This window comes from Primulina tabacum, chromosome 9 (genome assembly GCF_025594145.1).
Source record: "Primulina tabacum isolate GXHZ01 chromosome 9, ASM2559414v2, whole genome shotgun sequence".
NCBI classification, from domain to species: Eukaryota; Viridiplantae; Streptophyta; class Magnoliopsida; order Lamiales; family Gesneriaceae; genus Primulina; species Primulina tabacum.
Window position 1 is genome coordinate 40,855,099 of NC_134558.1, and position 26,187 is coordinate 40,881,285.

At 36.4% G+C, this 26,187-nt stretch overlaps 4 protein-coding genes and 1 pseudogene across 5 annotated transcripts; 2 read left to right on the forward strand and 3 right to left on the reverse strand.

The window, feature by feature from the left end:
* Nucleotides 1-2,644: 2,644 nt before the first annotated feature.
* Nucleotides 2,645-5,556, forward strand: LOC142556267 (elongation factor 1-alpha-like). Its single transcript, XM_075667674.1, has 3 exons — nucleotides 2,645-2,722; nucleotides 3,446-3,927; nucleotides 4,357-5,556. The coding sequence occupies exons 2-3, from the start codon at nucleotides 3,466-3,468 to the stop codon at nucleotides 5,242-5,244; spliced, it is 1,350 nt and encodes a 449-aa protein (XP_075523789.1). The 5' UTR covers nucleotides 2,645-2,722; nucleotides 3,446-3,465; the 3' UTR covers nucleotides 5,245-5,556.
* Nucleotides 5,557-6,147: 591 nt separating this feature from the next.
* Nucleotides 6,148-7,236, forward strand: LOC142556271 (small ubiquitin-related modifier 2-like). Its single transcript, XM_075667679.1, has 3 exons — nucleotides 6,148-6,496; nucleotides 6,761-6,911; nucleotides 6,977-7,236. The coding sequence occupies exons 1-3, from the start codon at nucleotides 6,419-6,421 to the stop codon at nucleotides 6,979-6,981; spliced, it is 234 nt and encodes a 77-aa protein (XP_075523794.1). The 5' UTR covers nucleotides 6,148-6,418; the 3' UTR covers nucleotides 6,982-7,236.
* A 179-nt stretch (nucleotides 7,237-7,415) lies between these two features.
* LOC142556270 (ER lumen protein-retaining receptor-like) lies at nucleotides 7,416-10,385 on the reverse strand. Of its 2 annotated transcripts, none has more exons than XM_075667678.1 (5): nucleotides 10,117-10,385; nucleotides 8,545-9,759; nucleotides 8,103-8,176; nucleotides 7,881-7,943; nucleotides 7,416-7,770 (listed from the first exon to the last, which is right to left on the reverse strand). In XM_075667678.1, the coding sequence occupies exons 2-5, from the start codon at nucleotides 8,685-8,687 to the stop codon at nucleotides 7,754-7,756; spliced, it is 297 nt and encodes a 98-aa protein (XP_075523793.1). In that variant the 5' UTR covers nucleotides 8,688-9,759; nucleotides 10,117-10,385; the 3' UTR covers nucleotides 7,416-7,753. The 2 variants fall into 2 exon arrangements, with proteins under 2 accessions (XP_075523793.1, XP_075523792.1); XM_075667677.1 differs by having other exon boundaries at nucleotides 8,545-9,014; nucleotides 10,117-10,376.
* A 762-nt stretch (nucleotides 10,386-11,147) lies between these two features.
* On the reverse strand, nucleotides 11,148-17,651 carry LOC142556269 (PLASMODESMATA CALLOSE-BINDING PROTEIN 1). The gene is made up of 3 exons (XM_075667676.1): nucleotides 17,275-17,651; nucleotides 17,034-17,067; nucleotides 11,148-11,450 (listed from the first exon to the last, which is right to left on the reverse strand). Exons 1-3 carry the CDS (start codon nucleotides 17,582-17,584, stop codon nucleotides 11,198-11,200), a joined length of 597 nt encoding a protein of 198 aa, XP_075523791.1. The 5' UTR covers nucleotides 17,585-17,651; the 3' UTR covers nucleotides 11,148-11,197.
* A 383-nt stretch (nucleotides 17,652-18,034) lies between these two features.
* LOC142556272 (uncharacterized) lies at nucleotides 18,035-23,283 on the reverse strand (annotated as a pseudogene).
* Between the last annotated feature and the right edge of the window lie 2,904 nt (nucleotides 23,284-26,187).

Here is a 26,187-nt window from a genome sequence, read left to right on the forward strand (position 1 = left end):
GCTCTTTTATTTTGCTTTTGTCTACGAAGAATGAAAAGGAAATCACCACCCAAAACCTATCGGTCAAGCGTAATTTGGGTCCTCTTACAAGTGGACCTTTTAGTGATGAGGTTGCTTTTTACCTGACAAATCGAATTCAGCCAAATCTTTTATTTCTTCAGACCAAGTTCGATTGGATAAAATTAATTATTGAGCTCAATGAGTCGTTGAATGAATTATAGTACTGTAATTGTGTTATTTCGATCATTTTTTTTATTCATTTTCATCAAAATCATGTAAATAAATGATTCATTTCTTTGTTAAAATTTATAATTACATTATTAAATACACGTATATATCTTATTTTTTTTAACAACTTACTTACAAAAATTTAACAATAAAATTGATCATTTAATTATATTTTTTTTGGGAGAAGTACTAAAATTGATATTAAAAAAACATAATTACTTTGACAATTAATCCCCAACTAATGCTTGAAATCATTCAAGAGCTGAAACAAAGCGTGGGGCATAAATTTACATTTTGAGATTTACTACAGGTGTAATTAATTTGTCTTGAAGGTAAATAATTTGCTTCATTTACATTTCAGATCTTCTTTCTATGTCTCTAAAATATGAAATTCGTTGTTTAGTTTATGGGATTTTTTTGATTTTGTAGTTTGTTATTTAGCATCGATGAATTCTTTGATTTTGTAGTTTCTACCATTTATCAGAAGGTTTTTGAATTTCTTCAAATAGTTCCACAAAATGGTCTTTTTGGTAGCCTTTAGATTTGTTTAATATGCCGGAGCTTTTTCCCCTGGTGGTGGGAACAGTTCGAACTTCTAGAAGTGTAGGGGTATTTTAGTTACACGCTTGTTAATTTGTTTTATATTGTTGTTGGTGCATGTTATCGATTGTAAGTTGGAACGTTTGTTCTTTTTTAATGAAAAAATAAGGTTGATTATTTATATACAGAGGTTTAATGTTGTTGGTGATTCGTTTCAGGAATTACTTTTGTCTTTAATTTATGCAAATTACCAAAAAATAATTTTTTATTCCATGTGATTTGCTTAGATATCCCAGTAGTTTCTGAGATTGACTCTTCAAAATATCCAACCTTCATATTATCCACCTATTGAAGATTAGAATCCTTATCATCTTCTTATTTAATGTGATTTTCATTGCTGCAGCTTTACTCTCAGTAGGCAATATGTGCAAGGAAAAGATTCACATCAGCATTGTGGTCATTGGCCATGTCGACTCTGGGAAGTCCACTACCACCGGACATCTGATCTACAAACTTGGTGATATTGACAAGCGTGTGATTGAGAGGTTTGAGAAGGAAGCTGCTGAGATGAACAAGAGATCCTTCAAGTATGCATGGGTGCTTGACAAGTCAAGGCTGAGCGCGAGAGCATGGTATCACCATCGATATTGCCCTGTGGAAATTCGAGACTACCAGATACTACCGCACTGTCATTGATGCTCCTGGTCACCAAGACTTCATTAAGAACATGATTACTGGTACTTCTCAGGCCTACTGCGCTGTGCTCATCATCGATTCTAATTTCTACCACTGGTGGTTTTGAGGCAGGTATTTCTAAAGATGGTCAAACTCATGAGCATGCACTTATTCTGGCTTTCATACTTGGAGTTAAGCAAATGATCTGCTGCTGTAACAAGGCATACAACTTTGTCATTTATATATCTGTTGGGAAAGTTTTATTCTTACTGATCTTTTCTGTGAGATTTTTAGCATTGCAGGATTGATATTGAACTTCCTGTAATATTTGAATTCTTAAACATTTGTTGGCTTCTTTGATAAAAGCTCTGTGCTAAATTACATTAACTGTATTGAGCTCTATGTTCAAGGAGCATGCTTTTGTGTATTTTAGATGGATTCTTAGCTCTCAAGGAGAAAAAATACAAGTTACTAAACCAAAAAGAGAATTAAAATCGAAAAAATAAGAGTCACGAGACCAAAAATATAAATTTCTCCATATAAATCTATTTGTTGACGCTGATATTGAATGAGATTAATGCATGCAAATGGTATGAAGACGGAAGAGCAACTCGTCAAATAAAAAATAAATGCCATGTCGTTAACGCTAGCTACTTGGACACCAAGTTAAGCCAAACTAAACAAGCTTTGAATTCAATTTTATATTTTGTTTAGTGACAGACGGGAAATATCAATATAGATTATAATACTAGATGCTCGTACAACACATAATTTTTTTATAAATTATATTTAAACTTATATTTGGATGGATATATTTATTTTGAAAGAAGATATTTGATTCGCAACGTGTATTTAGGTTTATTTGGAATTCGCTAGGATAGTTATTTTATACAATAATCGATCATTCTCATTTAAATTTCGATAACTTAACTGTGTCAAATTGATTTCAAAAAAAAAAATAAATAAAAGAAATATAAGGGTCTAGTTTTTAAATTTTATATGAAAAGATACATAAATAACTTGATTACAGTATGAATAATAGTTACTTACACTGCTATACTTATTACATAAAAAAAATGAAAAATAAAAAATTTCCTACTTGGCCCCTAAGTTAGCGAAGGACTAAACAGTCATTCCCTGGTCAACCTGAAGGGTAAATACGTCTAATCAGTGAATAATATATGTCCACGGGCCCCAGCTTTGCTTACCCTCTGCAGTATAAATATCCCATTTTGTGGACACTCTGCATCCTACAACTCCAGTGCATTCTTCTCGACCGGTAATATTATTTTACTTCCTGAATTATGTGATAGTTTTCTATAGACTAGACTAGATCTTGCTTCTATGCCTTTTATTGATGAGAATTACTGTTTTTTGGATTGTTTTTGGTGTTTTGCTGTTAATTTAAGTGTTTTTGAATTCAAGATTTGTTAATTTGTAAATGTTTTGTGATCAGACTGGTTTGGAATTGAGGATTTGCAAGTTTAATATTTTTTTCTTCCGTTTATGCTGTTCTAAGCTGTTTCAAATTTCCGCTTGTTACTTTCAATTCGAGGAAGTTCTTTTATTTGTACTGATATAGGAAGGTCTTTCAATTTCTTCAAATAATCCAATTTAGTGAACGTTTGTTTGGATCCGTTTAATTTTCAATATTTCTGGATAATTCAGATTTTTAGAAGTTGTGTCGGGATTGATTGTAAATTGAGAATTTTATCTTGTGAGGTTCTTGATCATTTGAAATCTTAGAAAACACAGGCTGCTTTGGTTTTGCTTTGTTTTTTCTTGTTTTGGTATCGAATCTTTGAATTTCGTATTTTATTTTTGGAGATTGCTACAAAATAAATTTTTAATCCATGTGGCTGATTTAAATATTCCAGTAATTTTTTTGATGAATTTTTTACAAATCTCCATCCTTGAAATTATCCAGTTACATAATCCCTGTTGTCATTTTATTTTAGGTTGAATGAATATTTCTCATTCAATGTGATTTACATTGCTGCAGCTTTACTCTATGTAGCCAATATGGGTAAGGAGAAGATTCACATCAGCATTGTGGTGATTGGCCATGTCGACTCTGGGAAGTCAACTACCACTGGTCATCTCATCTACAAGCTTGGGGGTATCGACAAGCGGGTGATTGAGAGGTTTGAGAAGGAAGCTGCTGAGATGAACAAGAGATCCTTCAAGTATGCATGGGTGCTTGACAAGCTCAAGGCCGAGCGTGAGCGTGGTATCACCATCGACATTGCTCTGTGGAAGTTCGAGACTACCAAATACTACTGCACTGTCATTGATGCTCCTGGTCACCGTGACTTTATTAAGAACATGATTACTGGAACTTCTCAGGCCGATTGTGCTGTGCTCATCATCGATTCAACCACTGGTGGTTTTGAGGCAGGTATTTCTAAGGATGGTCAAACTCGTGAGCATGCACTTCTGGCTTTCACACTTGGAGTTCGGCAAATGATCTGCTGCTGTAACAAGGTATACATCTTTGTCATTTATATTTTTTTTATGCTTGTGGTATTTATTTTAATGAGTTCCTGGTTAATGTTTAAGATTAGTTATTTTTATTTTTTGAAGTTTAGATCAGCTATCAAGTAAACATGGCTGTTGAATGTTTTATTCATTAACCTACTTCATAATGTTGGTAAAGTTTTTTTACTTTACACTTTTCTGTGGGATCTTTGAGCATTGCACGATTGAGGTTGATTTTCCTGTAATGTTTGTATTCTATTTAAGTGGGCATACTTGAAGATTTTTGTTGGCTAATTTGATAAGAGCTCTGTTCTAAATTACATCAATTATATTCTGGTAACCGTGCTCTTTGTTTGAGGAGCATGCTTTTGTGTATTTTAGATTGATGCTTAGCTCTTATCCGTGCTAACTTATGACAATCTTTTTGAATTTTAGATGGACGCTACCACTCCCAAGTACTCCAAGGCAAGGTATGATGAAATTGTCAAGGAAGTCTCTTCCTACTTGAAGAAGGTTGGGTACAACCCTGAAAAGATTCCTTTTGTTCCGATCTCTGGTTTTGAGGGCGACAATATGATCGAGAGATCGGCCAATCTTGACTGGTACAAAGGACCCACCCTCTTGGAAGCTCTCGACTTGATCCAAGAGCCGAAGAGGCCCTCAGACAAACCTCTCCGTCTTCCTCTGCAAGACGTGTACAAGATTGGGGGTATTGGGACTGTCCCTGTGGGAAGAGTTGAAACTGGTATAATCAAACCTGGTATGGTTGTTACCTTTGGTCCAACAGGGCTGACAACTGAGGTCAAGTCTGTTGAAATGCACCACGAGGCCCTCCCTGAAGCGCTTCCCGGTGACAATGTTGGTTTCAACGTTAAGAATGTCGCTGTGAAAGATCTCAAGCGTGGTTTTGTTGCATCTAACTCAAAAGATGATCCTGCTAAGGAAGCTGCGAATTTCACATCCCAAGTCATTATCATGAACCACCCTGGCCAGATTGGCAACGGATATGCCCCTGTTCTTGATTGCCACACTTCTCACATCGCTGTCAAATTTGCGGAGCTTGTGACGAAGATTGACCGTCGATCTGGCAAAGAGATCGAGAAAGAGCCTAAATTCTTGAAGAATGGTGATTCTGGCTATGTCAAGATGATCCCCACAAAACCCATGGTTGTGGAAACCTTCTCCGAGTACCCACCCTTGGGACGTTTTGCAGTTAGGGACATGCGTCAGACTGTCGCTGTTGGTGTAATCAAGAGTGTGGAAAAGAAAGACCCTACTGGTGCTAAGGTGACGAAGGCAGCAGCCAAGAAGGGTGCCAAGTGACTTGTGCATGCAAGCTTTGCTCTTCCTATCTGTCAAAAACTTTACTATTTCGGCGAAAGAAACTTGTTGTGTCTTATTCGTGATTTTGGAAATACTTGTGTGGTTATGATTTCTTGTTCTTTTTGTAAGTGTGTTTTTGCTTCACCGTGCTGTTTTGGCTCTCAGAATTGGGTGCTGGATCGCCGGTGGCGGCGTCTCTTCTCGTTATCGTACTTTTGACAATGTGTTCTACCTTTGTTATAATAAGTTTTGTACTACATTGAACAAATTTGCATCTTGATATTTTCTGTAATATGCTCGTGTGTTTTTCTATTTACTATTTTCTATTTTCTATTTCGTTTATAATTGTGTCTACTTTGTTATATTCTTAATTCTTGATATATTTCTTTAACAGTTGCTTTAGTTTTCATTTTTAAGTAAATGGCATTTTGTTCGGCATTTATTCCCCAATTATTTTCGGAGATTTGGTCGGAACAAATAAAACCCGATATATTATTTAGGTGCAGGTTACTGCAATTCACCATGCTTCATCAATCTTACCATAATGAAACCTCAAATTTAAAAATTCTTTACATATCGATTGATCGACGAAATCGTGAAATATGTATATATTGTAATTAGATTATGTATGTATTCATACATGCAATCCCAATTGAATGCACCGGTCTTTTGGCCAAACCTCTTTACAAGTTTTCTTAATTATTATCCATAGCTTTCTATCAATACCAATCCATAGCTCTCTATCAATACCAAGATGAGTACAAAATCCATATACCACGTATAAAATACACGTGGTTAGTTTGATGTACGTAGCCAGAGTTGAATTTTCCATACACGATATCTCTTACATTTTACATATCCAATTTTGTAAATCTGTGAGAAAATGTGAAAAAGTAAGAAACTTTTTAAAGAAACGATACTATCCATTGGATTTGCTTGAAGGATAGTAGAAACTTAGAAACCGATGCTCGTAATCACAAATACAACCATGAGTATTGTCAAAATCCTGGCATTTCTTCTTTAAAAGGCAAAAAATCCACTTTTACGTCAAAATTTCCCCGTCCGTTTAATGGTGCAATGCAGACACACCAAATCAAATAAATGAACAAATCTCAATCCGTCTATATTTTCTTCTCTCATTTTTCACACACAGCACAAATCCTTCAGACAAGAAATGGATGCAAATGAGAATGGGAAGCTGCCTCTGGAAACGCCACAGGACCGTCGGGTTAAGCTTTGTTTCAAGGCTCAGGTGCATTCATATTTGTTTCATGTATACACACATAAGCACGCACATACATACATACATTTCGCGTGTTCGCATTATATCTTTGGCCTTTGTTTGTTCTTTGGTCACTGTGATCAATCTTTTATGCATCCACATGTTTGAAACATTTCGCAGATAATCCATCCATCCGTAGATAATCTTTATTTTTTAGTTCATATTTAGTTCCAATCATGTACGTGTGATTATTTATTTAAGAAAAAAGATTGATTTAGTTTTGGAAACGTTTAGGATGGAACTGAAGTGTATTACAAATTTAATGCGGACACCAAATTGCAAAAACTATTGATTACTTATTGTAAAGAAAATAGTTTGGAGCATAAAGATTTGAGGTTCCTGTACAATGGCAAGAGACTCGTTGCTGCACCAAACCCCAGCCGAGGTACGTAAATTTAATTTATTCAATTTTTTGATGAACCTTAATTTTAATGTAATGTGAATTTACAGCTTGACATGCACGACGAAGACGAAATCTATGTAATGACTCATCAGCATGGAGGTGGGAAAAGAGAAGAACCAATTAAACAAAATTAATTAGTACTAAGTTGTTTTCATTCGACTCTTCAAAACTTAAATTCCCTTTAATTTTTCGTATGATCCGTATGAATATAAGGCTGCTTGTTTTGATCGAATGATTTTTTTTTAAAATGAAAAAATAACTTATAAAATTCACTATTGTATTTACTAATTAATGGATTTAAATATATTATCCAGATGTATATTAAGAGGGTTTTTTTTTAATGACCAAGATTTTGAAAGCTTTTTATGAATAAACATAAATTAAAAATGGTAGTCAAAAGACTTCAAATCTTATGCAATTGCAAACAAGACTGAATTTCCACAAATGAATTGAACTCCATCCCAACAAATTACTTCACCTGAGGTGGTCTTTTTAATTCAAATATCACCATTACATAATACTTGCACTATATCTAATGAACAATAAAATTTCAGTAAATTTTGTAAATATGTTCACAACCCTTCCCTATTCTAAAGATTTGACTATTTGAGCTAAAATCTCTTTACAGCAATAAAAATTATAATCAGAACAAAAGTGATCATTAGAGGCCACATATGATAAGATATGAGGGGAACTTATCTCCTAATGGCCGAAAAATGCTCCGTTTCTCGTCAGAATCAAGAGACGAGCGATAATAAAAAAAGTTACCAGTACTTGGAAGAAATACCATGTGAACCCTCTAGCTCAAGCAGGTAATTGGAGCTTTACGTTGTTTTTCCAGCTGAAAGGTAAAATATGAAAAACAATCACACCTGTGAGATAAATATATGCCACAAGCCTACAACAGCCTGGAGTTTTTATTTATTTTTTTTCAAAAAAAAAAAAGAATACCTTGGAAATAATAGTAGAAGAAATCAGCATATAGTAGTGTCTGAACAAGTACTGAGATCCAAGCTGTTGGGAGCAGGAAACAACCAAACTTGGCATCAATGTTTATGCACGACTATTTACTTCATAACAAAATCAAATCATCATTGTGCAGAAACTCTATGTAAATTTTTGTGTGTATGCAAGCTCGGTTGTGTACTGTGTAAGAGAGTGAGAGAGGCATACTTATCCAGCGAGTATAGTGTGGTTCTGTGAAGTAGCGATAAATCCAGTTCAAAATGTACAATCCTCGGTAGGTTCTGCAATATAAACAACAAGACATAAATTGCTCGCTTTGATTATAGAAATCAACGACTCCTGATAAATCATTAATCAGGGAATAAATTCGGAAGGGAGAGAATCATTTCTAAAGGGGAGGAATCAAAAGATTCAACTTCCAAGAGGGGTGAAACTTGGATTTTTCTCAAATATTGTATAATTGTTGCAAGTATCTAGGTAGAGGTTAGAGACTCCCCTCACCATCACCAACCAGCCAGTTGAGTCTACCTTGATTAGGTGACTCAAACCAAGAATCAATTTACCATCATTAAAAACCCAATCCATACAAAACTACAGATGCACGTCGATCTTTAGTTGTCATAAGTGGCAATGTAGAGCTTTAAGTTACCCCAATAGAACAACATATTGTCCAGTCAAGTTGTCAATGTTTCTTGTTCTCTGCAGCATGACTAGCTGAGGAAGAATAGCAACAGCTTCAAGGTACAAGGAAATTGCCCAAAATACCGGATTAATCATATCAAGGACATGCATAAAACATCTGACATAAAACACTAACAAAATAAAGGTAACAGATGTCTATGATGTCAGGTTACCTCTCTGAAAGTAAATTTTTCGTGGATTATCAGAGCTAGTAAAAAAAGGGCAGCAGAAGGAAATAATGGCGAAAAGTATCCTGGTCTTTGTCATATGATCTGCGGACAATCTTGTGTTTCCTTGTATACCAAACAATTGAAAACGAGCTTCCCAAAAATATTAACTCCATTAGCGTGTTGTAGAGTGAGATGTAGTCTACAAACAGATCCAAGTAGCGAGTAGCAAACACAATAGCATAGAGCTCCTGAGTCTTCAGAGAAATGCCTATGGACATAGGCACAAAGTCAACATCAAACAAAGTGAAAAGGCACCATATTAATTTTATATGAATAATCGGACTACTTTCATAAAGTGATACGTGAACCTAATGATTTGCACCAAAAACACTGCAGTGAAAGTAATCAGGTGATTTGATCCCCTTTCATCACCGGAATCTTGAGATAAATCATTGTTCCATTTCATGTCAAACCAAAGTAGCACAAAGTTAACCTTGAGGCTTTGTGACTCGTAGGAACCAATTATATTTACCAAGGTGATAACAAAACAAATTACTGCTTTGAAGATCCTGCTACACATGTCAGATGATTCAAAAAGGTTCCCATGTAGTTGGTTAAAACACTAGTGGCTGTCTACTAATCCACGAGAAGATACAAGACTACCAGTTCCCTATGAGCTGATTCTTGAGGTGATAACGCATCACAATTAGCAATCACACACGTATTATGACCCGTAATCATTTGGCACCCAGAAGTCTTTCATAGCTAAGAGAGTGCATTCCTTTATCACCCCAAGTCACTCCCACAATAAAAAATAAGTAAAAGATCATCTTTAACCGCATTCCTTTCCCACCCAAAATCAGGTCAACAATATCGATTTTTAACTGTATATCTTCAATCAGTAAAGCAAACAAATAGCATCTGGAAGTCATCTTGCAACCTCCTACATTATCATAAATCACTGCCCCGAACGGGAAACATGAATCTTCTTTGATGAGGGCAACATAGTATGCCTACATTAAATAAAACAAACAGACATGGCTATCAACCATTGATGCAACCCGCGAGGTGCAGTCCGTCCAAAATAAGGGAAAAACTACGATCTTGATCTGGGTTTTTTTGGTCAATTTGACTGCATTACACGCCGAAACCTTAAAATTATTTTGCCTCGTCAAATTAGAATCATCTTTCCAATTTCCACTCCTTAACTACCAATCATCGTTTAAGAACTATGTCAACCACACAGCAAAACAATTGCAAAATTATAAAAGGGTCTTTAATCGGTCATTCCAAGTGCAAAAATCAAATCTTTCTTGGATCTTGAGAGATGCAGACTAAAAACCCAAAAAAATGGATACAAATATTCTTACCCGCGCATGATTTAATAGTGTGAATCTTGAGGAGCAAAACAAGGACACTGGCCAAATGGGTCATGTCTCCAGCTAATCTGAAAACATTAATCACTTCAACCTTCTACTCCCCCGTCCCTCCTCTCCTACAACAAGCAGAAGAAGCTTTTAGCTTTATTGAGCCCAGAAAACAGACCAAATCGATTTTTTTTGGTAACACCACTAGATTTCTTTTTCCCCCCTTAAATGGCGAAATAATGGTTTTCTTCTTTTTTTTAATTAAATATTAAAAGATTTAGTAACGAGGAGCCGGGTTTTCCAGTCCCGACCCCTTGAAAAAGTTAAATAAGGAGCCGGCGCCTTTACAAAATATCGATAAGCTTTGATTGATTCACACACAGAAAATAAATCAATTTATTTTCTTTGTTGTTATTTTATTATTTTTTTGTAATTTATATTATTTTTATTTTAAAAGTCCCGAAAGGATGTGGCAAGGAATGGTTAAAACAATAACAAATTGAAAACCACTTTTCTTCCCACAGAATCGCATTTCTTAATTCAACGCTTTCTGTAATCGCACAATAAATAAACAGGCATAATTTGGCATAAAAAAAAATTCCATCATTGTGTTCACATATAGTTTCTTATTTGATTGCACATTTTCTTCTCTTCTACCTCAAACTTTTTTTTTCCAATTATATGGAGTGGAGGTTTTTCATAATCACCTGAGATCGAACTCAAGCTTCTCCTGCGTTTTACGCCTCCGTGCAACAAGTCGGGTGGTCCTTAAACAAACGTGGAAATTATGTAGCTTTACAAGGTTCACAGAAACAATCAGCACTTGCAGTAGTTTTGTTGCCTCGGACATTCATGAATATAAAAAATTCCAACATTTTTCCTCTTCCATCCAAATAATTTGTACAGGTCCATGATTCCTCGAGATCCAGTTTCTATATTGTCAGCCTTCATCTAGCTTCCCATTAATGGGAAAAGAACTACTAAATCAAGAATCAGACGGGCCTAAAAAACCGACAAAAAAAGAAGGCTTCATCTAGCTACCAAAAACCATGCTAAACAAGTTTTAAAATTATGCATCTACAGCCTACGAGTAGTTTTGAAGGACAAGTGCAATACTTAACAAGAAAGTCACTGGAGACAAGAGTGTCCTAAACAAAGAGTTAGGCGAACTATTAGCCTTGGGGGAATCAGGGGGTACTGTTCCTATGCCCGGTGTGAATCCCCCTCCACTTCCATATAGAGGTTGTGTTGTTCCGGGTGGTGACCGTGGTTGAATCGTATTAGGAGTTGAGCCTGGTATGGCTGTGCCTCCTGGTGCAATAATCCCTCCCGCAGTGCTGAAAATATGCGAAAAAGATTAACTAAACCATGATAAGGTAAAGTTTTCAGAAATTATACTCGTACAAATAGGAGTTTCTGCATCACTAGTTCTCTTCATGTAATATAAGTAGTCTCGAAGAGCAACACTATTGACCAGTTATCCTAACGTAAGAACATTATTTATGCAATATGATCAACAAAAGCCATGTCCAACATAGTTGTAAAAATTTCTACGACAGTACAGCATGGAATCATGAGAGTAAGTACTAATTAACCAGTGGAAGATGCCGAAGTTAAATCCTACTTAACAAGACAACAATTGCGTGGCCTAGGGAAAAAAGTCGGAGGCATGAAAATACATTATATAAATGTATTTGCATGAGTACCGGAAGCTAAAATGGAAAAACAAGTTGGCCTAAAATAATGGAACTGAACTGTTTTTCCATTGGAAACACATTCAAACTACTCAGTGTGAGGCACAAGTTGAGGAGCCTGATTGCGCGAGCTCCAAGGCTTCCTTTCTAGCAAGTCCTAGTGCTCAAAGCTGTCATCACCTCGAGATAAAATCTTGAATATAAATTTGTTTAGAGAATCCTCGACTGAATTTCAAATTATGAGTTAAACTTGAGAAATTCTACATCACATACTTTGAGCTCTTCGTGGGACTTTAAAATTCGTAGTGCTTCTATTTAAGAAGTTGAAGTTATTGTATCATATTCCGCGCAATCTGAGATTAAGCCATAAGATCCCCTTTAGGGTGTTTTTAGTTCCTTCCTTTAGAGTTATTAAGGGTATTCTCAATGGTCGAAGGCTCGTAAGGGGGCCCCATTAAGGGGCTCTCCCCAGCTATTCCTCAATCCACTAATTCGTTCTTTCATATACCTTCCCACCAACAGATAAAGACAAATGTGTCGGCAGAATTTAATAGGTGGGGCCAACAAGTTGGCAAATTTGAATTGAATTGGAAAAAGAAACGTGCTGAAGGAAATTTCGTGGAATTTCAGATAACGCGTTTTTAACGCGTGTTCACACGGTCAAGAGGCTCTATAAATAGAGCTCACCCCTTCATTCTGAAATTATCCCTTCTTCGATTTTTCTCTCATCTTATAAGCATTTGAGTGCTTAGTTCTATAATATTTGTGAGGTGTTTTGTTCTCCTGTATTAAGAGAGTGTGTGTTCTCTTTGGAAACACAGTGAGTGAGTTGTACACCACAAAATATTATAGTGGAATTATTTTCATCTTGCCCGTGGTTTTTACCCTAATAATTTTTAGGGGTTTTCCACGTAAATCTCGGTGTCCAGTTTATTCTTTATTTTCGGGTTTTATTATCTCAAATTCCGCACGTGGGACCAACAAGTAGTATCAGAGCCTTGGTTTAAAATTTCTTAAAATTCTGAGTATGCTCTGTGGTTTTAGCCTAGACTGATCTTCCACATCAGAAAAGATTTTTTGAGATTTTTTATTTAAGGCAGGATTATTTTGTCCGGTCTACTAAAATTGTTGTAGACATAATGGCGGGAAGATACGAGATAGCAAAGTTCAATGGAAACAATTTTATGCTGTAGAAAATAAAGATACAAGTAGTTTTAAGAAAAGAGAATTGCTTGGCGGCTATTGGAGATAGAGCGGTGGAGATTACAGATGATGAAAATGTGGCCAGTACTTCAGGCAGTGGTGAAATATTATTCAGCGAAGCAGCAACTGTTGCAGAAGGCAGGCACAAATTTTGTGATACATGGATTATGGATTCAGGAGCGACGTGGCATATGACGTCTCGGAGAGAATGGTTTGATCATTATGAACCAGTCTCAGGAGGATCTGTATTCATGGGAAATGATCATGCCTTGGAAATCGCTGGGGTCGGTACTGTCAAAATTAAAATGTTTGATGGCACCATTCGCATCATACATGAGGTACGACATGTGAAAGGACCGACGAAAAATCTTTTGTCCTGGGGCAATTGGATGACATCGGATGCAAAACTCGTATCGAGAACGGGATCATGAAAATTGTGAAGGGCGCGCTTGTGGTTATGAAGGCGGAAAAGGTTGCTGCAAATCTGTATGTACTTTTGGGAGAAACACACAAAGAGGCAGAACTAGCTGTTGCATCAAGTGGTTCAGGAGAAGAATTAACAGTGTTATGGCATAGAAAGCTCGGGCATATGTCAGAATGATGGTTGAAAATTCTCTCAGAACGGAAGCTGCTGCCGGGACTTACAAAAGTGTCACTACCCTTTTGTGAGCACTGTGTTACCAGTAAACAACACAGATTAAAGTTTGGCACTTCTACTGCCAGGAGCAAAAGCATATTGGAGCTGATTCATTCTCGGATGTTTGGCAAGCACCGGTTGTATCCCTAGGAAGAGCGAGATATTTTGTCTCGTTCATTGATGATTTCTCCAGGAGATGTTGGGTGTATCCAATCAAGAAGAAATCAGATGTTTTCCAGATCTTCAAAGATTTCAAAGCGCGGGTTGAACTTGATTCTGAAAAAAAAATCAAGTGTCTAAGGACTGATAATGGAGGAGAATATACCAGTGATGAATTTGATGCATATTGTCAACATGAGGGCATCAAGAGACAATTCACGACGGCTTACACACCTCAACAAAATGGAGTGGCGGAGCGGATGAACAGAACCTTGTTGGACAGAACAAGAGCTATGTTGAGGACTGCAGGTCTAGAAAAGTCATTTTGGGCGGAAGTAGTCAAAACCGCTTGTTATATTATCAATCGTTCTCCTTCAGTGGCGATTGATCTGAAGACTCCGATGGAGATGTGGACCGGGAAGCCGACAGATTATTCTCATTTGCATACATTTGGAAGTCCTGTGTACGTTCTGTACAATGAGCAAGAAAGATCAAAGTTGGATTCGAAATCCAGAAAATGTATCTTCTTGGGTTATGCTGATGGAGTAAAGGGGTTTCGCTTGTGGGATCCTACTGTTCACAAGCTTGCCATCAGCAGGGATGTTATCTTCGAGGAAGATAAAGTAAAGGGAGACAAAGGCACACCGAATTCAGAAACTACTATTTTTCAGGTGGAAAATAAGACGGACGAAGATCAAGTTTCTTGTGAAGCAGTACCAGAGCACGAAGAACAAGAACATGTTGAGTATGAGGTTTCTAATGTGAGGCAGTCAACTCGAGACAGAAGACCACCATGTTGGCTTTCAGATTATGTCACTGAAAGCAACATTGCATATTGTCTATTATCAAAGGATGGTGAGCCATCGAGTTTCCACGAGGCTACTCAAAGCTCGGATGTATCTTTGTGGATGATAGCAATGCAAGAAGAATTGGAGGCATTAGACATGAATAAAACTTGGGATCTTGTTACACTACCACGAGGGAGGAAAGCCATCGGTAACAGATGGGTCTATAAGATCAAGCGAGATGGCAATAACCAAGTGGAGCGGTATCGTGCTAGATTGGTGGTAAAAGGGTATGCTCAGAAAGAATGCATTGACTTCAATGGGATATTTTCTCCTGTGGTTCGACTTACAACAGTCAGAGTAGTATTGGCATTATGTGCGTTGTTTTACCTACATCTAGAACAGCTAGATGTGAAAACGGCATTTCTTCATGGAGATCTTGAAGAAGAAATCTATATGGTCCAGCCAGAAGGTTTTGCAGAAATAGGCAAAGAGAACTTGGTTTGCAGGTTGAAGAAATCTCTGTATGGTCTCAAACAGGCGCCGAGGTGTTGGTACAAGAGATTTGATTCCTATATCATGAGCCTTGGATACAACAGACTGAGTGCAGACCCTTGTACGTATTTCAAGAGATTTGGTGATGATTATATCATTTTGCTGTTGTAAGTGGACGACATGTTGATAGCAGGCCCCAACAAAGATCATGTCCAAGGATTGAAGGCACAGTTGGCTAGGGAATTTGATATGAAGGACTTGGGACCAGCAAACAAGATTCTAGGAATGCAAGTTCATCGAGACAGAAGTAACAGAAAGATTTGGCTTTCCCAGAAAAGTTATTTGAAGAAAGTCTTGCAACGCTTCAACATGCAAGATAGTAAGCCAATCTCGACCCCTCTTCCTGTTAACTTCAAGTTATCCTCCGAGATGTGTCCTAGCAGTGAAGCAGAGAGGATGGAGATGTCTCGAGTACCATATGCATCAGCAGTGGGAAGTTTGATGTTCACTATGATCTGTACAAGACCAGACATTGCTCAAGCAGTGGGAGCAGTTAGTCGGTACAAGAGGATCCTTCGATACATTAAGGGTACCTCGAATGCTGCATTATGTTATGAAGGATCGGATTTTACACTCAGGGGCTATGTCGATTCAGATTATGCAGGTGATCCTGATAAGAGGAAATCTACTACTGGTTATGTGTTTACACTTGCAAGGGGAGCAGTAAGCTAGGTTTCAAAACTGCAAACAGTTGTGGCGTTATCTACAACGGAGGCAGAATATATGGCAGCCACTCAAGCTTGCAAGGAGGCAATATGGATTAAAAGGTTATTGGAGGAGATCGGACACAAACAAGAGAAAGTATATTTGTTTTGTGACAGTCAGAGTGTCTTGCATATCGCAAGGAATCCAGCTTTTCATTCCAGGACGAAACACATTGGAGTCCAATTTCACTTTGTACGAGAAGTAGTAGAAGAAGGAAGCGTGGATATGCAGAAGATCCATACGAAGGATAACATAGCTGATTTTCTGACCAAGCCAGTGAACACTGATAAGTTTGAGTGGTGTAGATCCTCAAGTGGCCTAGCGGAAACGTAATCAGCAGGGAATGGAAAGATTGAAAGGATGTGTGGAGATGTGTTTGATTCTCAATCAAATCTCCAAGTGGGAGAAATGTCGGCAGAATTTAATAAGTGAGGCCAACAAGTTGGCAAATTTGAATTGAATTAGAAAAAGAAACGTGCTGAAGGAAATTTCGTGGAATTTCAGATAACGCGTTTTTAACGCGTGTTCACACGGTCAAGAGGCTCTATAAATAGAGCCCCCCTTCATTCTGAAATTATCCCTTCTTCGATTTTTCTCTCATCTTATAAGCATTTGAGTGCTTAGTTCTATAATATTTGTGAGGTGTTTTGTTCTCCTGTATTAAGAGAGTGTGTGTTCTCTTTGGAAACACAGTGAGTGAGTTGTACACCACAAAATATTATAGTGGAATTATTTTCATCTTGCCCGTGGTTTTTACCCTAATAATTTTTAGAGGTTTTCCACGTAAATCTCGGTGTCCAGTTTATTCTTTATTTTCGGATTTTACTTATCTCAAATTCCGCACGTGGGACCAACAAAATTCGTACTGGAAATTATTCCTAGAAGGCCAAGGTCGCGGCAATAAGGTTTTAAGAAAAATAGTGACCTCTTGCTTCGACTTTTTCCAATAAATTTTCTATCCACATGTCTCGTTTGTTCGCCCCAAAAGATACATTCTTCCAAATTCTACATATTTTGACCAACAGGAAATTATGAGGCTTCAAAAATCTCCACAATTAACCGGGCACCGTAGGCAATACAAAAAAGAAAAAAAAAAAGAGAGAAAGCAGACGAGCAACTTTCTATAAAGCAACTAAGAGGTTCAGAAACGAAAAAGGAAACAAAACAAGGGAAAATACACACCTTGGAGATGATGGATAAACACAAGATCCATAACCTAACCACAAAAAACCAAGAATTAGAACAAAAGAATACGTTGGATAAATCCCAATCGCAATCCTGTTTTTTTTTTTTAAATAAAAAACAGAAATTTTGTCTCTACATACTCATTGTGCATGGAAACAGGTCGCTCCGCCTTATAAAAACTAAATAAATTTCAGAATTTCCCAAAACCAAAATAATCTGTATGGCAAAAGAGACGAACTTGGGTCGGTTTGAGCTATGGAGGCAGTGCCAGCAAAAGAACAAGAACCAGGGGCGCTCCCCTTTCGCTGATAATAACTGTTGAAGGCATACGAGGCATGAGCTTGCACCGTGTTCGGTAGATAACAAAGCCCAGAAGATTGGAGTGGAGCACAATCAGCACCACCTCCGCATGCATAATCAAGAGCTGTTTGCAAAGCCTGGTCACTGGCGTCACTTCTCGCTACACACCATGTAGCTGCCGCGGAGTGTTCGGCGGCGCTGAACGCTAACACCAACAGCGCCACCACTTTAAACACAGCCACCGCCATGCCTGGTTGGCAAATGCAAGTTGGTTAAGTTTGAGAGAGAGAAAAGGAAGTGAATGCAGTGGAGAGTTGTGTATAAAGAGAGAATCGGGAATAGTTCTTTTTGCACTTCTTTTTTGTTTTGACGATGCTTTTGCTTTGTCTGTTCTTATTTTAATATATATTTAAAATTTTAATATTAAAGGGTTAGAGTTATCAAACGTTTTACAAAATTATTAATCGACATTCTTTTATATATTTTAGACATGATAAAATTGTTAATATTAATTAGCCTTTGAAGTCAATTTAACTACATTATATTCGAGCGATCCAAAGAATCAATCAAGCATTATAAATTTAGAAATATAAAATGAATTGTTAATTTTAATTTCGTATTCCAAATATAATTTAATTCCATAATTTTAATTTCGTATTCCAAATCCATTTTCTTATAAATAAAAAACAAACAAAACATAATAGTATAATCGACTGTATAAAATAACGGCATCCCAAAATTAAAATGTTTTACAACCAAACATATTTACAAAGTAACATCTCAACACAAAGACCTAAAACTCGGGGAAAAAACTGAACGATTCACTCCAAAATGAAGAACGAAATCAAAACCGAAACTTACCGAAACAGTTTGCAGGCATCCTTTCTTGAATCGTGAAGGAAGGATGCGCGCAATCCATCTCAATATAATCATCACACAGATAGTTTCACTAAATCGTTACAATGCCTCAAGCCTCGACACACCATCCAATAAAAAATACTCATCGGCCCTCCTGAAGATCTTCAGAAAACACAGCAGTTCTAGATATATTTTCGTTATCCAAGACACTTAAACCTGAGTAATGACCAGAAGAAAACATTGATGATGCACCATCAGATTCGAAGGTCGTAGGACGACTGCCTAAGATTAGGTACGTTATTGGTATTTACTGTGGCGGAATCCTGATATTCGGTAATTCGTTGCACCATTTTGAGGGATAGTACCACTTCTCCCATAGTTGGGCGTTGGTTGGCCGCCTCAGGGGCAACACAAGCAGCTGCAATGGTGCAAACCCGAATAAAATCCTCCTTTGGGTACTTGCTATCCAGTTTTGGATCAGCAAGTTCTTCCAGTCGATCCTTATCTCTCAGTATCGGCCTCGCCTGTAAACAATATAGCATGAATTGTTTTATTGGAGTTGATCAAGCTTTTTCAAAAAAAACCAAATCAATGCACTTTCAGTCAATCAGCAATTTAACTTGAAGAACATAACCCACATAGAGAAAGAACTGACTTCGCATGACGAAATAATAAATAATGCAGATGGCTTATAAAACGACTAACCAATGTCACAAGGTTCTCTTGGCCTGTGGGTTGTGACATATCTACAGGTTTTCTTCCAGTCAACAGTTCAAGAAGAACCACTCCCTAACTGTAAACATCACTCTTTACCAAAAGGTGACCAGTCATGGCATACTCAGGTGCGACATAACTGTAAAAGATTTAGAATCGTCGAAGTGTTGAATTAAATAAAATAAACCTCGAATTTGGAGGAGACAAAAAAAAGTGGGGAGACATGGTTAAGAAAAAGACCAACCCAAAAGTTCCCATAACACGGGTGGAAAGGTAGTTAGCCCGACCCCCAGGAGCCTGTTTTGCGAGACCAAAATCAGAAACTTTAGCATGGTAGTTGTTCTCAAGTAATATATTTGATGCCTTAAAATCTCTATGAATTACGCAAGGTTGAGAGTCCTCATGCAAGTATGCAAGCCCCCTAGCAGCATCAAGAGCAATTTTCATTCTAGTGTCCCAATCAAGTGGGCAGTTTAATCCCAAGGGTCCTGTAACATAAAGCTTCAGCTGAAATGCATCACCTTGAAATTTTGAATAATGTCTATCATCATGAAAAATTACCATGAAGCCATCCCTCAAGACTTCCATTTGGAACTAGCTCGTAACAAAGTAGGTTTTGAGAGGAGTCACGATTACTGTGGTAACCAACAAGTTTCACCAAGTTACGGTGATGCAGTCTACTAAGGATCTCAACCTCAACCAAGAACTCTTTATCCCCTTGTTGTCCACCACTACTGAGCTTCTTTATGGCTACAGGTGCGCCATCACTTAAGGCACCCTTGAAAACCTTCCCAAAGCCACCCTACCCTCCCCAAGGATACTAGCAGAAGCAAAGTTATTCGTGGCCTCTTTTAGTTCTTCATATGCGAGAATCCGAGCACTTGTTGGATGGCGAAGAGATCCCCCAGCCGGAATTGTTTCCAGAGTCCTTAGTTTTACTATCACACCATGAAAATAGCAGGTGAGATCCCCAAAAAGATAAGTGAAGTCCAGTATTAAAAGGCAGTAGGCAATGATGATTACGAGTCCTTTAGATAAGTTAAGGGTAGGTTTAGTGATGAAAACAAAAAACAAAGGCCTTCATAGTGCTCTGGAAATGTATATTATATAACTGAATAAAAGAATAGGAGCAAGACCAGAGGAGAAAAGGAAGAAAGAGGAGAAATTTTTCTGGCTTTCAAAATAATTAAACCAAGGAAATATCGGGTATTTGGGTCGAAGACTCATGGCATAAAAGTCCTACCATCAAGAAGGAAACATAACAAATATGATGGAAAACTAATCTAAAACGGATCAACCAGGTACGAATTTCAATGCTGTAATACAGAAAAATACATACTTCACAAACCTGTTTCTTTAGAAGGTTCCACGTTTTTCTCTTTCTGAGATACGCACAAACAAACTATAACCATGGAAATGACAGCTATAATCAGGATTAGAGCTCCAATTCCAATGACAAGAACTAAACTTGGAGGTTTTTCCCTGTTTGTATTGACTGCTCCAGGAGCTGATGGAAGCTTAGGTGGTGTTACGACTGGAGATACAGCAGATAGTGGAGCTGTATTGAAAACAAAATGGTTACTTTCATCAGCAAACTCTTGGTCTACCAAATGTCATAAACAGTCTACCAAATGCTTTATTCCTGGTCAAGCCATCAGCAAAGTTTGAATACCACTAAGAATAGAATTTTACCACCATTCGGCGTTATATAGCCCCATATGACAATAGATGCAAAGAAAATATCAATATTTTCAATTTGGACAGTCAATCGCTTTTTTTTCCCTTATGTCATTTGCATGCACCAATCCACAATCAGTGGAAAACCATAAACTGTCAAAAATTTAAAACTCACCGTGAACAAGCAAGCAAGGGTTGATATTAGCACAATAACAACAAACATGAAGTTTACCTTGAAAGGATGCCATGGGTTTGAACCACGTTATGTTGAGAAGCTGATAATCGCCGACTAAAGCAGGATCTAAATGGACCTTGTGCATTAACAGTGAAGAGTTTATTTTAGTAACTTCACTGGCAGAAAAACTGATACCAGTTTGTGGAGTGATATCCATCGATATATTAAGTCCAGATGCGCTGACCATATAAAAGTTAATAAGGTCAATCTGTGAAACCAACAAACCAAGTTGCGAAGCAAACTGATTAAGAAAATGATTCCAATTGGGGTTGGAAGAGACATTCAATAATAGAATATCAAGCTTTAATGGGTAAACACAGTGGCATCCCCGGCTCTCCTGTTTTAGTACTGTGTCTGGTCCACAACAATCTGCCAAAAGGGAAACAAAGGCCCACAATGAAATATTGAATTCAAAAGTGAGGATGAGTGCTGTTGATTACAGAGTATTGCTAGGTATTCAGGACAATCCTTCTTGGGCGCCCAAGCAATAAAAAATGGCTGTGGTTGACTGGCAATAAATAAATTCAATATAAATCTTTCTGCAAGAAAATGGAAAAAAAGAAGATCGATCTTACTATCTATGCTCAGAGAAAGTGGAGGCTGAGATAAACCGGTGGGTATAGTATAAGGTTCAGCTTCAGTTGGTGCAATCTCTGACAGGTGAGGCGCAGGAAGGCTAGTGCTGGCAGGCACCGATCCACTCTTTTCCATTGATGGTTTGGACAGCAGAGAACTAAAATGGGGAGCAGAGATCACAAAATGACCATAGCCAGGTGATTGAGCAGGTGCAGCATAAGAACTTGGATGGTTTTTATGGGGTTCCCTGGATAGAGGTAGATTGGCAGGTAGTGGAAGCTCAGGCATAGCTCGTGCTTCCACAAGAACTCTGGCTGAATACAAATATTCTCTTTCTAATGTATCATATCCTAAATTTGGATCAGTTATGGATATTAAACAACAAAAGAGAATAAATGATTTAAGGACAGACCAACAGCCCTCTCGTAGCAACCCTGCAACACAGAGTACATACAGAATACGTTGAAACATGGTTGCCGAACAACTGCTAAAATGGAGGAAAAATCTAACAGCAGCTAACAATTAACTAAGCCACTCACAGTATAAAATTAGTACTGACCCAACTTATTTATCATCCCAAATTCATTCAGCAACACTCAATTGACCCCTTGAGGATGCATATACAATAACTCAATTGTCCTTTTATGTTTCTAGATTCATTTTGGGGGTACCAAATAGATGTAATCAGGCCAGCCCAACTCAGACCTGCCTTTTCTATTAGTTCAATAGACAAAATAGGTTTCACTCACCTTTTAAAAAATATATATATATAAATAAGGAACCTTAATTCCAAGAGGGGCCTGCTATTCTCCAAAAACTATACCTACAACAATGTGGAGATGTTTGCATTTGGATTTGCAAACATGACATTTTGTCAAAGAAATTGTTATGAAAAATTTAAACCTGGTCGCCCTTCTTTAGGAATCATCGTGCATTCTAGTCACGAACCATCTTGAAATAACAATCTACCAGTGAAAATCCTTTTATGATCCTCTCCAACAAAAGTAAGAAAAACAGAGTAAAAACTGCTATTTCTTGGACCTTTGGCCAAACACACCTCATCAATTCAATCAAGATGCAAAAATTGCACCGATTTAAGTGAATGAAACTAAAAATCTTGTGTAGAACTCCAATTTTCTTATTCTATTTTCTCTCATGGAGTACAATACAACAAAAAATGCCCTTATTGAAAAACTAAAGTGGGAACGTTACTTAACTAACATAAAAAGAGGTTCTATAAATAAGGAACAGAATAAGAATTCTTAAGTCAGCTCCTAGGAACTAAAGCAAACAGTTACAATTCAAGCAATCAGCAGACATCGATATTGACTATTTATCAAATCTTCATACAATCCGCATACAATCAGCTAGACTCTTCCTACATTGGCTTGTAAAGGTTGCAAACCAAATTAAACAGAAAATTTCTTGAAAAATGAAAGTAAGAAAATCCGAAGGAGTCACATAAAACACACCGGAAAAGGGCCGCGATTTCACGAAGTGCATCATCAGCACCAAGTAAGAACCGCCCAGATCTACAAAAAAACATAATCAAGTAAATAAGAAGGGCGAGATTTCAGTTCACTCCCGAGAAAAATCTGCACCCACACCCTCCAGAATCGAAATCTGCCGACGACAAATTTCTCCCAAATTTCATTCCAAGCAAACAATTCCTTGGCATATTTCAGCTCCAAAATAAACCCTCGACACAGGAAAAATTAGTAAATATTATATGCTACTGTATCTATCGTTCACTTCAGACCTCAGCTATCAGAGTACTCAGCTGATATTTTTCTTTTCATTGGTGGCGTGTAGGGTAAGGTGGGGTTCCGCTTTTTCAACGATATTATATTATCGTAATGTGAGACTAACGTGCGCCAATGAAAGAGAGAGGCGGTGACGTCAGTCACGTCAACCTTTGAGAGTCTGGAAAAGGAGTTTGGGGGATTTTTATATATATCTTGAGGCGTCGGTGCACAGTGGATCACTACTCATTTTGACGGCGAGTCGTTAATGAGCCGTTAAAACCCCATCTCCTGTGACTTTTTTTTATCCACCACTCTCCTGTTTTTTTAAAAAAATATTAATTAGCATACACATATATTGTGTACAAATCTATATTATCTATATTATTAATCGTGATATCTTTAGATTCATAATTATTTTATTTATCATACTAAAAATCTGTTCAAGTCAATCCATATTTTATATTGAAAAAAATCTAAACAAAATTTTCTTTTAAATCGAACTAACTCTTCTAAATTGAAAATAATTTCGTGTTAATTATTTGGCAAAAATTTGTGTGAGACGGTCTCACGGGTCGTATTTTGCGAGACATATCTCTTATTTGGGTCATCCATGAAAAAATATTAATTTTTATGATAAGAGTATTATTTTTTATTATGAATATCAGTAGGGTTGACACGTCTCACAGATAAAAATTCGTGAGATCGTCTCAATAGATATATACTCTAATTGTTTAGTATTATTTGATCAAATTAAAAATAATAATAATATATACCGTGTGTGCATCTTTTATTAGTAATATAATATTTTAAGGGGTGGAGTTGAAAAACAAATATGAAATAACAAAATTAAATGCAAAAATTGCAACTTTGGTTATATAATTTTGGCTTGTAAAATTTTGGTCTATGTGTGTTATCTTTATTTTTTGTGATTGTAAATTTTTTTTTTTGTGATACAATGTTGATTTGAGAATGACGAGTCGTTCAAATATATAATGTCTTGTCAATACTATCGATAAAAAATAACAAAAAATTACATAAAATTATAATATAAATGATTGAGATTCAATATTGACGTCATAAAAAAGTAAAATTGTAAAGAGAAATTATAATTTTATTTTTAAAAAATGAAATCATAAAACTAGAAATATTTTAAAAAATTGAAATTTGTCATTTTGGTCTTGTTTATTTGCCTTTTTGTATGTTTTGTATGTTGTTAAATTCTTCATTTTTGCCTATTATTTTTATGGTTTTTTTTTTTTTTACAATTTTGGTTTTTTTATGATGTGTTTGGGTTGTGACGACTAAGAAAGAATATTTAGGACAATATGTTTACGTTCTCAACATCACATCAACTAAAAAAACTAAAATTATCAAAAATTGAAAGATAGTTAACTAACACCGAAATTAAAAATAGACAAACAAACATACAGACGATGTAATTCGATATTATATGTAAATTTAAATAAAAATCGTGTATTTGTTGTCGAAAATCTTGGCTGCTTAAAAACTAATATATTGCATGTAAATTTATTTATTTGGAACAATCCGTACAATTACAGATGATGTAATTTGATATAGTTTTTAGACTGTTCTATATTGTGAAATTAAATACGACACTTATGCTACATCTAGTTAAAGATTTTAAAACATTCATATAATAAAGTAAGAAATGTTGATTTTAGTGAAAATTGCGTTTTTATCATATATGTTTGTCTATTTGTGATTTTGATTATTATATCATCCCATTTTTGTTTTCGTCAGATATTTCTGTGTTTTGTTGCAATTTTACTATTTTCCCGACGTGACGCTGATGTTGATGAAAATAACATGTGTAGTGTCATATCTAACTACTAAGATTGTCAAAATAGGAAAATATAAGACTATAACTGAAATTTGATAATATAGATGATCAAATTCGAGAAAGAACAAATTATACAAAACAAAAATTGTAATTTTGCCTATTGGAGTCGACGTTTTCCAATATCGAAAGCAATGCATTTAGCTTAAGACCATTTTATGCCAAAAATAAATTAATTCATAATTCCCAAACTAGAGATTTTTAAAAGAGGATTCAAGGGGAGTGAAATATTCGTGAATATACGACACGTAAAAATTGATGAATCTATATAAATATTTAAATCTTAACTAATAAAAATGTAGCTGGAGCATATCAATTTTCTTGGCTCGGCAGTGTCACAATCCCTTAATTGCGAATGCATATTTGACTGACTACAATAAATAAGATCACACCAAATCAAATTCATAAAACAAAAACATAGCAATTAATGATCAGAACAAAATCCACGAAACATTTTTGCAAATCCATTCCGTGCATGGATATATAATAAAATACAATATGATCGTACTTTTTTCCTTTCTTACGATTTGGATGAAATATATATTGTAATAATAGTTGTAAACTTTAATATGCACTATATATCTTGGATTCTCAAGGCTAATCAAAGCGTATCATTTTGATCGTTTTCAATACTATACGAAATAGGAGCTATACCGATTTTCTAACCTAATTGAGTTTGCCTACTCATGTTGTGATCAAGTTCAAATATATTCAAGTTACATTCAATTTTGATGATAGCAATATTTTATTTTAGGTTTGTTTTAGAAAATGTGCCCTGATGCGATCCGGGTGAAATGGGTGAGTTGGGTCGGATGCTCCACCGGATCAAATCAATAATTTATAGTGTTGTTTAAGAGAATGAGCAAAGTAGATGACTTCGATCGTGACCTGCACACAATGAAAGGAACTCGTGAATGGGCGCCGGAGGAGTGTCCGGCGTGGCCACCCCGATGCTTAAGTCAGTGAATGATTCAAGCCAAGAACCAATGTAACCAAGTGATGGTTGTGATATTGGTGTGAATGAATGAATAAAAAATATCTTCTCAGTGTAAAGAGAGAACCTGGTATTTATAGTAGGAGAAGTAATGATGACCACGTTCTCTGTGCTACCTACTAATTATAGTAGGACGGCTAAGCACACCCTATATTCTGACATGTTAAATCATATACTAGTCACATCCTGCCTGT